We start from the raw sequence: 12741 nt of genomic DNA on the forward strand, positions 1-12741 counted from the left end.
AAGCAAACTTGGACAGCTTGTGACTGACCATGTTCACGGACTATTGAGTCCCCTAGTGATGTCAGTATACTGTAGAAAGGCTTAACAGGCAAATGATCAGTGCCAAAGCCAAGGATTAAGTTAAATGCAAAAACATGCATTATTATTCCTGTTTGGAAAGCTGACATCCCTGCTAATTGCATTATAGACAGCACTCCCCTAAGTGTAGAACCAGTGGTATGTGGTATAGGTACTCAGGTTGATAGCAATCTGAACTTTGACCACCATGTATTAACAGTAGTAAGGAAATCCTCATCAGACCAATAATTGGTCCTTTTTGCATTTACCTCACCAGACACCTGCAGCAATTGGAGAGACCACAGAGGTTTCTCAGCAGGAAATTACAGGGTGCACAAAACAAGTCTTACTCAGAAATACTGAAGACCCTGTCACTGTAGTCTGTCTCCTACAGGTTGCTAAGGGTGACCTGTGCCAGGCTTACAGGGCAGTATTTGACCTGGCCCTGATGGAAATGCTACATATTAATAAATCAGACTACAAGAGGGTCACTCACTCCAGGGTTCTTAACCTAGCCTCTGACTCTCAGCATTGGATATCTTTTTGTTTGCTAGCCTCTGAAATGAGCAGTCATGCTGGAGAGAGAGAGAGAGAGAGAGACATCTCCCAGAGACTACCACTTCTCTGGAGGAAGCTTCCAATTCATGTGAAACAGAGCCCCCTCCCTGACCCTCTTCAAATGCAACCTTGATCAATGAATGGGTGTCTACAGATTCACTCCTGGGGTAGCACCCATGTCTCTTCTGGACAAAGGAACTCATTATTAACTACCATAGACCCTTACCTCTGCAAACGTCACTCACATAATCATGGACAATTGGGGAAACTCAGGATAAATATGGCTAGGCTTGTAAGGTCTCTAGGGCTATTAACCAAGTAGCCTTCTTTAAACCTATGAACCTATATGCTTCTGCATCTTTGATTTTCATAATTTTGAACTGGCAGGCTCATATGTGAAAGTTTGATTAATTGTGAAAATATGAGTAATGTTTTGTCTGCAGTTTCTTCTTGTGATGAGAAATTGGCTTTAAATAACTTAGTTGCTTCTAATGTGTTATACAAGTCACTAGTCATTGTTTACAGTCCTTGTATAACTCAATTGCTACTTCTTCCAGGGCTGTGGCCGTGGCACTGTTTTGTTTGCCTGGCTGCATTCTAGTACCTCCCACATGATGTTAAAATTAGATATTAAATTCCACTTTGAAGAGCTATTTAGTTTTTGCCCTTCTGCTGCAGAGGTGATTAAAACATTTGACAAAAGGGGTAAGTTGATAGAGGGAATCTCTACGATTTTATAATGGATTTTTTAACTCCCTTATCCATTTTGGGCAAAAAAACAAAATAAACAGTCTCAACAAAGTGCAGATAAACAGCTGCTGAAGAAGAAATGGTAAAGGAGTTACAAAACTAATTATGTAACCTCCCAAAGTTAAGGAGAGTCTATCAGCCAGAATAACTATTTAAGAGACCTTGTCCTCCTTCCCATCCTGGCAACCTCAATTCCCTTCTTGTAACATCAAATCTCCACATTTCTCTTTGTCTTTAGATAAGTTTCAGACAGATGGGTTCTGAAGTGTTGCATAAGAGATCTCTCAACCGAGAGACAGATTGCTGACACTTGGGTTCATTAAGTCTACAGATGGCAGTGGGAGGAAATTCCTCTTTTCCAGGGGGTAATCCATCATCCACCAAACCACACACTTACTTCCACCTGTCCTTCATCTCATGCTGTCCCGGGGAGTGATAGAACCAATTTCACCTTCCCAGTTGGGGAAGGGTTTTCATTCAAGGATGTTTTTAGTGTCAAAGAAAGAAAATATTTGGAGACCAGTTCTGGCTCTTTCTTTTCTACATCTGTGTGTGATAATGCCCAAATTCAAAATGATGTCACTTCACAACCTATGACCTGTTCTTCCTCATTCAAGATTCCTGCTAACACTAGATTTAAAAGATCCTTATCACATCCCTATTCATCCGGATTTCAGGCTTTTCTTAAGGTTTTGTGGGTCTGGATTACATTATCAGTTGTCTGCTTTACCCTTTGGGTTTTGCCCTGCACCACCAGTGCTCACAAAGTGTCTACGTCCAGTTATAGTTCATTGCAGGATACAAGGTATCTGCCTGTTTCCTTATTTAGATAACTGCTTATCTTTGCAGAATCTTTTTCAAAGTGTCAGGAATCTGTCACTTGGTTGAGAGACCTCTTATGCAAGCTGGGATTCCAAAACAACATTCAAAAGTTGCATTTGACTCCTTTACACAGGATTGTGTTTCTGGGGTGTCACTTAGGGACATCAGTTCAAACAGCTTTTCTTCCACAGGAAAAAACATATATATTTCTATTTATATTTATTTCTAAGGTTTTCTGCTCAGACCAGACACTGCATGGAAATACCTCAGAATTTTGGGTCTCATGGCATCTATGATTCTCATGATAACCCTGGCAAGACTCCACACGAGAAAGATACAGTGTTATCTGTAGACTCTTTGATCTGAACACCAACATCCTTTATTTTTCAAATCCTAGTGCTGGGGGTTGACAGAAGAGAAATCACTTGATGGAGACAACAAATATTCTTAAGTCAGGGTCTTCCATTCTCTTTCCCTGTTTAAGATGGTTAGTCACTATAGACACCTTGGACTTTGCTGTGGGAGCAGTATACGGAGGGATAAAACTGCAACGCAAGTTATGCTTTGCTGTTTTACATGCTTACATGCAAATCATTTCTGCTGATTGCTTAATTAACCCACCTGTAATCATGGTCTCTCTCTCCCAAGAAAGTTCATCCTTTTCAACTTTAATGAAGAGCAGTTAACCATAAGTCCAGATCTGTGCTCACTTAGTGCAGCTTAAATTGCAGTTCAGTTGTAGCAGGATCATGAGTTGCTAAGTGGCCTGAAATCCCGTGCAGTAAACTCTGATGAAAATGGAGTATGTACCAGCAAACAGTCTTACCCATAATGACTACAATAAGTAGCCAACCATCCCAGACCCCTAAAAAAAAAAGAGCATTAAAGAGTGTCAGAAAATCAAAATTAATAACAACAAAAAAACACACTGGAGACAATCCAACAGTTATCCAAAGAGTTACCAATTAAAAGCTATTTTAAAAATATTTACTGGTTCCCTTAAGCATTCAATACCCTCAGCCATAGTTTTTCTTTGATTTCGAAGATTTGCCAGGATATGGCTGAGTCTAGTTGAATCCATGAATTGTTTAATTCCTTTTAAAGATGTTTCCTAGTATTTTATTCCTGTCAGAATATTTTCAGTGTGGTACGTTGGAAGTATCCATGCATGTTTGCTCCTCCTCCTTACCCAGAGATACTTTGTATGTTCCTTGGTAGAATGTCATCTTTGAATAGCTGCCTTCCTGGAGGTTTCTTCAGGTGGTTAGGAAAGTAATCCTTCTCCTGATGCGATATTGACTCCATCATAATAGGGCTGATTTGATGAGGTGTTGGGCCATAGTTGGAATGAGCATTGACTTTCCCAAGTCCCACTATCTTGTTTGAGTTGTCTTCTGGCATGACTGTGGCATTTTCTTTCTTGCAGGTCTGGTCTTATTTACTACCATCTCCACAGGACTGTTGTCTTACAGGGATAGTGCAGCCTCATTGTCACTGAAGGTTCTGTTCTCTCAGTTCCATTTACTGTTTAAGATGGTCAGATATGTAAATATTGTGCAGGTATACCCAGTTTTTTATGTTGATGAACAGCCAGGACCGTTTAGCTGATCCCAGAGCAAAATCCTGGAAACTTGTCTGACTGTCAGAAACTAGAAAGGGTTTCCCCCCTCAGGATTCTTTCCTAATCACAGCTGTTGTGCAGCTTGAATGTAACTTTTCTTTGTTAGCGTGTCTGTTTTGGTGGTAGTAGTTGTGGTCCCCTGTCTGCAGGTTCATGGATCAAAGGCTGTCTGTCTTTGAAGTTTGGAGAATGAGGCAGAAATTCTGGAAAAGCACATCTTTGCCTTCTGTTTGCTATTTTTAACCACAGAAAGTGGAGATTTTTTCTGCTGTGCCTATCTTCTAACTCCTTCACCTTCATAGTTAGCATGGCACTCTCCTCTTCATGGTTAGACACTGTTGCCAAGCAGTCTCATAGCTGACTTGATTCCATAGTCAGAGTTGATTCAAGAAGAGCTGCTTTGGCTGCCCATAACTCTGTAACTGGTGTATGAGCAACATTTTCTTGCTTAATTATTACCCTGTCTTCCAGCACTTTGGTCACCAGGGCAGTTAAGTTGTATACTTCACCAGTTAGCTATGCCATGTGTAGTCATTCTGCTGCCACTGACGTGCTAACTGCCATCATCTGCTACTTAGGCTGCATGATAGAAGTCCAAACACAGAGTATGATTACTTAAATATGTGTCTGTTATTTCTTACATCTGGGCAAAAGAAGCTTTGTAAGTGTATCCAAAACCTTAGATTAATACTTGTGTCATTGGGAGCACTGCTGAGAAGATGCTTAGGTTGTGCTTGATAGCTTCTCCCACTATTTGTAACTAATAGCCCTTGTCTTTCAATGATCATATACCAAGAGATTGATGGAACTTTTATCAGCTGCAGGGCTGTCTAACACAAATCAGTGAAGTCAAGACCATTAAAATGAATCTAAATCAATGTCGTACAGTGTTTATCTACTAATTATAAAAGCACAGCACAATGGGGGAGAAGGAAGAAATATCCTAATCCCAACTATTGCACAATCTCCAATCAATGCAGTGCACTAGCTTGATATACCTGGTGGTTATCAGTGCTTGTTGTTGTTGACCACCAGGCACTTGATAATGAGGAGGTCTCTGCCAGCTCATCTTGCTGAATATCCCTAAAGTAAACCGTGCACAAGACAAACTTTCATTTGTCATTGTCTGTTTCATTGCAGGAGTCAGTGAGCAAGAATGACTTCTAAAAATATTTTTCCAAAGCTCAATGTAGAAAAAAAAAATGTAATAGATTATCTTTATTATCAGCCGATTGCTACCAGTTTACTTAACTCTTCCATCTTTTGACACTGATTGCAGTCATTGCATGAAATGTTGAATATTTATTTCTCAGTATGAGTTTATGTAGTCCACGTTCATTTTTAACTTTGTTTTGCCTTATGAGTTTTGCTGTTTCTAAAGTGCTATTCAAGTCTGCACTGAGGACATGAATTATATTTTTATTAATTCTTTCCACCTGGTATGTAATATAGTGTATATTACTGTATGCTTTGCTTTAGGAAGAACTAAAAGCTGCTAAGGAATTTCTGTACCATGAAATGGGCTATAAGACACGTTCAGAGCAACTAACAGATCGTTCAGAAATATCATTGTCCCCTGCAGAAGTTGACAGGTAGGACTGTTACATCATTTGCTACTCTTAAAATGTGCATTTTTCAACTTTTTTAACAGTTAGGGATCCATGGCTGATGTTTATCTGCCTCCATGCCAATAGCAGTTTTGTATTTCTTACCTTGTATTACATTCTGTCTAGCTGAAACCTGGATCTTTCTATATATGGAGGACTCCAGCTTTTTTCATAACATTTGTCCTTCCAGACACTGATATAAGTTTGTTTCTGGCAGTTTTTCTTATCTTTTTGACATCCCCAGAATTAGGTTAATGTATTTCTAATACTGAAACTGTAAGGGTGAGCTCCATAGAAATGCAATATTGCCTTTTGTCATATTATATTCCTGTTACCATTACCACATTTCTGACTATGTAACTGCATTAAGCTGGTCATGTGGCCAAGGCATTCCTGTTGATGAGTATATTTTATTTAGTTTTTATTCTTGTGCTATAAATTCCACACTGAATTTAGTTAACTGTAATTGCCTAGAACAGATAAAGACAAACTACTCATAAAGACTTTCATCTTTAAAGCATTTTTTTACGTTCGTAACTGTATCGAGGAAGGAAATTATTGTAAGGAATTTCATATGATTACTAGAATAAGATGTCGTAAGATATTGAAAGGATTTTACTGCAAAAATGGCTTTACAAGATAAAGAACCAAACTCTAAAAGGTTTGGAGGGGGGGGCAGGTAACATGACACTTCAGAGCTCACATTTCTGAGAACTAACAGGCTGGGCAGCAATTGCGTGAAACTGTGACTGAAGGTAACATTTGAATATAAGAAAATATTTTAAATTGAGGAAATGAAGCAGCTTTTTTTTGCCTTGTATGTTTAACTCATTTTCTGACATTTAAAGTGTTTAATAGCAGCATTAACTGTTGCAAATTTGGTGCAAGGAGTAAGCTGTATTATAATTATAATTCTGTCTGTGTTCTTACTTTCAGGCACAGTAGGGTTGAATGACATAACACAGCCCACAAAACTAATACTGTAAACATGAAATTGGACACAGTGTGATTGATGCTGTAGGTGTGGATAAGTTAAGGAACCAAAAAGAAAATATAATGTAGGTCTTTCCATTATGGCAGGTAAAGCTAAGCAGCTCAAATGTTGAACCTTACAGAAAAGGAGTTGAGAAGAAGAAACAAAATTTAAAATAGGTTTCCACAACAGAAAAAAATGTAGCCTTTCAAAATGTGGAAAATCAACATTTTCCTACATTGTACCTCAACCAGCAGACCTGTCACCAGTGGAGTTCTACAGGGGTCAGTGCTGGCCCCCGTTGTTTGGAATATACTGCCCAGAAGTTCAGGCTAATACAGAAGGGCTGTGGCTGACTAAGTTTGCTGACGACTGCAAAATAGGTGCAATCATTCAATCTGCAAAAAAAGGTCCCCTGCACGGAAGTAATTGCACGGCTCAATCAAACATAGCAAAACCAAAAACAAGAGCCAGCAACTGTGAGCTGTGTAATTAGTTTAATGGAAGACAAGAAAATAACAAACCGGTTTCAGCTATGGAATTAACCTAGCCTTCATCAGTGTTAATATGCCAAACATCTTGTAGTCCTTATATACAAATACAAATAATTAATCAAGAAATGTCATTGGTGAGCTCATAAATATTAATTTAGACCAGGCTGGAACAGTCCACCTAACTTTACAATCCATTTTTTCTCTTTAGCATTTAAATTACTGTGCCATCCAGATTTATTAGTTCTATCACCTACTATTGTCAATGATAGTGAAATAAAATGTTGCTGTGGTATGTTTTAAAGTGTGTTTGTATAGGGCATTACTCATCCTTTTACATTTGACATCATGAAGATGTTCGGAAATATGTAATCTAAGGGGTCTGGATGTCTGTCCTATATAAAATGCATGACAGCTACAAGTAGGCAGATATATAATCCAATCTGTACTGCAGTTTGCAAAAAACTTTATATCAAATATGGTCCCACAATTACTACTGGAGAATTGTTTGGTCATCAACACATGTTTACAATGGCTGCAGTGGCCACATGGCATACAGCCAACTAGCTTATCTCCAGAAAAGGAAGTTTGAATCATGTTCTGGTGTGATGGTTCATGATGATGCTTGTAATGATTAAAATAAGATCCAAGATTCTTCCCTTTCCTAAAAGAAAACTTGCAAGTGTCAGATAAATGTTGTGACAAAAAAATTATCTGCTAGAAGGATGTTCCAATGTCGTCTGATGGCCTCAATAACTCTGTTGGTGTTCCTACCATATGTGGTGATAAACCATAAGGTATTGTTTTTATGTTGCAATTTCTGTTTGTATTTAAGAAGGTCCTCTCTTTCCAAATTGGCAGCATGATTGCTTGCTTGTGTGTACATAGCCCATGCTGTAACCTCTTTCCTGAAACCTATGAGCCAAATCTTTGCGAAAAAATTCAAACGTGTTTTCGTCTGAACAGATACGTCTCATCCTAGTAAATTGAGACTTGGGAATATTTTTTGTGATATGGGCTGGAAGAAAGCTGGATACATGGAGTAAAGTGTTATATTATGGGTATTTACGAAATACTTCAGTACGGAGGGTGTTATCATCGTTTCTACAAATGAGTACATCCAAATAAGTAATTTTGTATGAGTGATAATTGATGGTAAATTGTAAACCCCACTTATCATTGAGATACCCCAGAAATTCCATGAGATATTCAACATCAGACCTCCACACCATCCAGCAATCATCCAGGTACCTACGCCATATGTCAATTTCCCCCAAGTAAATATTATGTGTAACATCATTGATAATTTGTTCTTTTATGTAAGCCATGTATAGATCTTGCATATATGGTGTGAAGGATGCCCCCATTGCAGTACCCTGCACTTGAAGATAGCATTGTTGGCCATAGAAGAAAACAATCTTGGTGAGAACGTATTCCGTCAGACAAATGAGGAAAGTGTTAAAGCCGGGTTTGTATAAATCTGATTTTTGTAACCAGTAGTCAACGGCATCAAGCCCTGCCCAGTGTGGTATTTTTATATATAATACACAGACATCTAATGTACATAGCAACCAGTGATCCTCAATTTGCATTTCATTTATAATCCCGAAGAATTCTGTGGTGTCCTGAATTCTAGATCTTACCCATCTCGATAATGGTTTTAGATATTGGGTTAAAAATTCTGACAATGGTTCGGTCAAGGAACCATTCCCTGCCACAACTGGTCGACCAGGAGGATTCTGAGGGTCTTTATAAATCTTTGGTAAGAAATAAATGTATTGACTGTTCGGATCTGACACTGTGAGATAATTTTTGGTGTTTTGTGTAATGATGCCATTCTCTACAGCTGATTCCAAAAATTTTTCAGTTTGATGTTTAAACATAGGTGATGGATCAAGAGGCATTTTGGTATAATATCTAGCATCATCTAATTGTCTCTGAGCCTCAGCATCATATTGTGCCCAATTCATGACTACCACAGCACCTCCTTTGTCCACAGAAATGATTACCAAGTTCTTATTGTTGGAAGGTTCCTGTAAAGTTAACATATCAGACTTTGAGAGATTATTAGGCCTGGGGTGAGTCATACTGGAAATAAAGTGTAAATCCTTAAGTACACTGTTTTGAAAAAGACTCTCACAAGGATGCACTGGTGGGACAAAGGTGGATTTCTGGTATTTAAATGTATCCACAGTTGAACAATCAGAGATATTATCATGAAAATACAGTTTAAGATTGAGCAATCTACATAATGCTATCACATCCTGTGCAAATGTATCTTCTGGAACAATAAAACCTGGTATAAGAGTAAGACCTTTACTTAACAGAGTTATTTGCGAGTCAGATAATGTTACATCAGAGATGTTTAATACATTTGTACTGGAAACAATGTTTATTTGTTCGTCAGAAGTTCCATCAATCCCAACAAACTTTTTATTTTTCCGATGTTTTCTGCCTCCCCTCTTGTAAGGCCTAAAGGGTCTGTACTATTGTTACGTTTGGGAGGGAGAGTCTGGGGTCTGCTGTGTGTCCATAGCTGTACCAGAAGAAGAATCTGCCCCAGATGAATGCATATATGTACTACGTTTGATTATCTAAAAGGGTCAAGAATGGCCATGTATAAATATTATTATGCGTTCTTGTTGAAACAGTTGTGAACAATTCATCTAGTCAATCGGACTATTGGCCATTTTTTAGGCACTCAAGGTAACTCTTGCCTAAATCTTCATATCTGTTGTGGTGCCAATTTGTTCCACCCCTTCATGACATATTTGGGAGCTATTATTTCCTATGGGCCTGAAACATAACAGTAACTTTGATATATTTTCTAATTATAACATATATTCAAGGCTTTATTTTTCTACACTGCATTTTGAATTTAGGATAATGGAGTAAATGCACACGTTTTAGGCAGCAGCCTTTGGGTCAAGGATTACTTTTGCTATTCAGCACAGTGGGAGGATGTGGCTCGATTATACTACAGTTGGGTCAGGTGAAAGTATGCTCGAGTGAAATTCTCTCATTTACAGAATGCATGATGTAGTGACTGTTTAGCGACTCAAAGGGTCAATAACGGTTATGTACAACATAAAGGTGCAATTTTGGTGAAACAATTGTAACCAGTTTATCTGGACTAATGGGCACTTTACAACTACTTAAGGCAATTATCGCTCTAATTTTTACATCAACTGTGGAGCCATTTTTGTTCTACCTTTTTACGATATATTCAGGTGCCATTTTCTCAATGGGCCTGTAATATAGTTGTGACTTTTGGACATATTTTCCAATGATAATATTCAAGGTCATTTGATTTTTTTGGGAATTCAAAACAGTTTTTGGCTTAACATCAACAATCTTTTTAGTAATATCAAGTACCATTTTGTTGGATACTTGTCTTGCTGTATGCTGTTTATTTTCAGATGGTTTATATTGGTACCTAATGCATAATAATGTGTATCTAACAACTAGTATTGTTAACAGTTTCTCAGATTGTTTAATTTATACATCTTTGGAACTTTGTCCTTTGTTTGGTGGGATTCTTAACTGGGTGTAACATCTCAGCTTTATGAATTTATCTTAGGACTTATTCATATAGCATAAATATTTAATATAATACTAGTTTAGATTTCTCATACTCATTTTATTGCTTGACGCTGACTGATATCCATGAGTTGGCTTTGTCATCAGGGGGATATTTGATAGGTTTATTAACCTTCTCTCCCCTTCTTTCTCCCTCCTTCCTACACTGCCTTTTGGTGGATGTAGTTATAAATATACATTGACCATACAGTAATCTAGGTAAATTGGACTTTGATGACAGATTTAATTGCAGGTTCTGAACAACATTTCATGATTATTGATTTAACATTTACCACCCTAGAATGAGACGTATCTGTTCAGACGAAAACACGTTTGAATTTTTTCGCAAAGATTTGGCTCATAGGTTTCAGGAAAGAGGTTACAGCATGGGCTATGTACACACGGCAAGCAATCATGCTGCCAATTTGGATAGAGAGGACCTTCTTAAATACAAACAGAAATTGCAACATAAAAACAATACCTTACGGTTTATCACCAGATATGGTAGGAACACCAACAGAGTCACTGATGCCATCAGACGACATTGGAACATCCTTCTAGCAGATAATTTTTTGTCACAACATTTATCTGACACTTGCAAGTTTTCGTTTAGGAAAGGGAAGAATCTTGATTCTTATTTTAATCATTACAAGCATCATCATGAACTATCACACCAGAACATGATTCAAACTTCCATTTCTGGAGATAAGCTAGTTGTCTGTATGCCATGTGGCCACTGCAGCCATTGTAAACATGTGTTCATGACCAAACAATTCTCCAGTAGTAATTGTGGGACCATATTTGATATAAAGTTTTTTGCAAACTGCAGTACAGATTGGATTATATATCTGCCTACTTGTAGCTGTCATGCATTTTATATAGGACAGACATCCAGACCCCTTAGATTACGTATTTCTGAACATCTTAGTGATGTCAAATGTAAAAGGTTGAGTAATGCCCTATACAAACACACTTTAAAACATACCACAGCAACATTTTATTTCACTATTAGTGACAAAATAGTAGGTGATAGAACTAATAAATCTGGATGGCACAGTAAATTAAATGCTAAAGAGAAAAAATGGATTGTAAAGTTAGGTGGACTGTTCCAGCCTGGTCTAAATGAATATTTATGAGCTCACCAATGACATTTCTTGATTGATTATTTGTATTTGTATATAAGGACTACAAGATGTTTGGCATATTAACACCGATGAAGGCTAGGTTAAGTCCATAGCTGAAACCGGTCTGTTATTTACTTGTCTTCCATTAAACTAATTACACAGCTCACAGTTGCTGGCTCTTGTTTTTGGTTTTGCAGTCACTGAATCCCCAAACAATGTCAATACACACATCAAGAGGGACTTATACAAACCAACAACTGGTGCCAAAGTCATGGACTCAAACGCATTGCTAAAAAATGCATTATCATTCCCTTTGGTACAAACAGTATCCCTGCAGAGTATCATATAAATAGTAATACCTTAAGTCACAACCCAGTAGTGACGGACTTGGAAATGCAAGTTGACTAAAGCCTAAACTTTGACCACCATGTGTCTACTGTGGTAAGGAAGGCATTCTACTTTCCACACCTCATTGTCAAAGACATTTCCTCAAGAGTGAAAGAGGTCATAACACCCCTGTACTCTGCTCTCATTAGGCCAATAATTGAGTATAATGCTCCCTTTGGTATGTACCTTACCATCACCTGCAGCAACTTGAGAGATCTCAGATATTTCTAACCAAGAAATTTCAGGGTCTTCAGCATATCATACACTGACAGACTGCACTCAATAGTGTACAGACTACTTAGAGAAGACTTGTGCCTGGCCTACAGAGCAATCTCTGATCCAAACCTAATGGAAGTGCTGTACAACCACAAGTCAAATGGCACAAGGGTCATTAGCTCCAGGGACCTTAACCTGGCCTGCGACATAAAAAGGACCTGCTGGAGAGACAGATATGTCTCTCAGTGGTCGCTATTCCTCTGGAATAGGCTACCATTTCACATCAAACAAAGCCCCTCTATGACCCTGTTTAAACATAGCCTGAATGGCTGGATGGGAAACCGTAAATTCCTGCCTGGGATTTCACCTGTGACCCTCCTAGATATGGGCAGTCATTGCTAACTAAGATCTGAAATTTCGGCAAGATCCTTTGTATTGGGTTTCTGTAGTAGTATATTGGGCACACATATTTGGGCTGATAAAGACCTTCAGGTCAATAGCCCAGTAACACCTATGCACCTATAAGAGAGTAAAGGGTCTAAGTGTCCCTTTGACT

General features: G+C 38.2%; 1 protein-coding gene across 1 annotated transcript in view; it reads left to right on the plus strand.

Annotated features, from left to right (window-relative positions):
* GPD2 (glycerol-3-phosphate dehydrogenase 2) overlaps positions 1-12741 on the plus strand; it is a 2212620-nt gene that overhangs the window by 1744911 nt on the left and 454968 nt on the right. Inside the window, exon 13 of the mRNA XM_044073653.1 lies at positions 5288-5400. Coding sequence (XP_043929588.1) covers positions 5288-5400 — 113 coding nt within the window. The remainder of the gene's footprint in view (positions 1-5287; positions 5401-12741) is intronic.

The sequence above is a fragment of the Protopterus annectens genome, chromosome 6.part0 (assembly GCF_019279795.1).
Source record: "Protopterus annectens isolate FY-2018-M chromosome 6.part0, PAN1.0, whole genome shotgun sequence".
Lineage (NCBI taxonomy): Eukaryota > Metazoa > Chordata > Ceratodontiformes > Protopteridae > Protopterus > Protopterus annectens.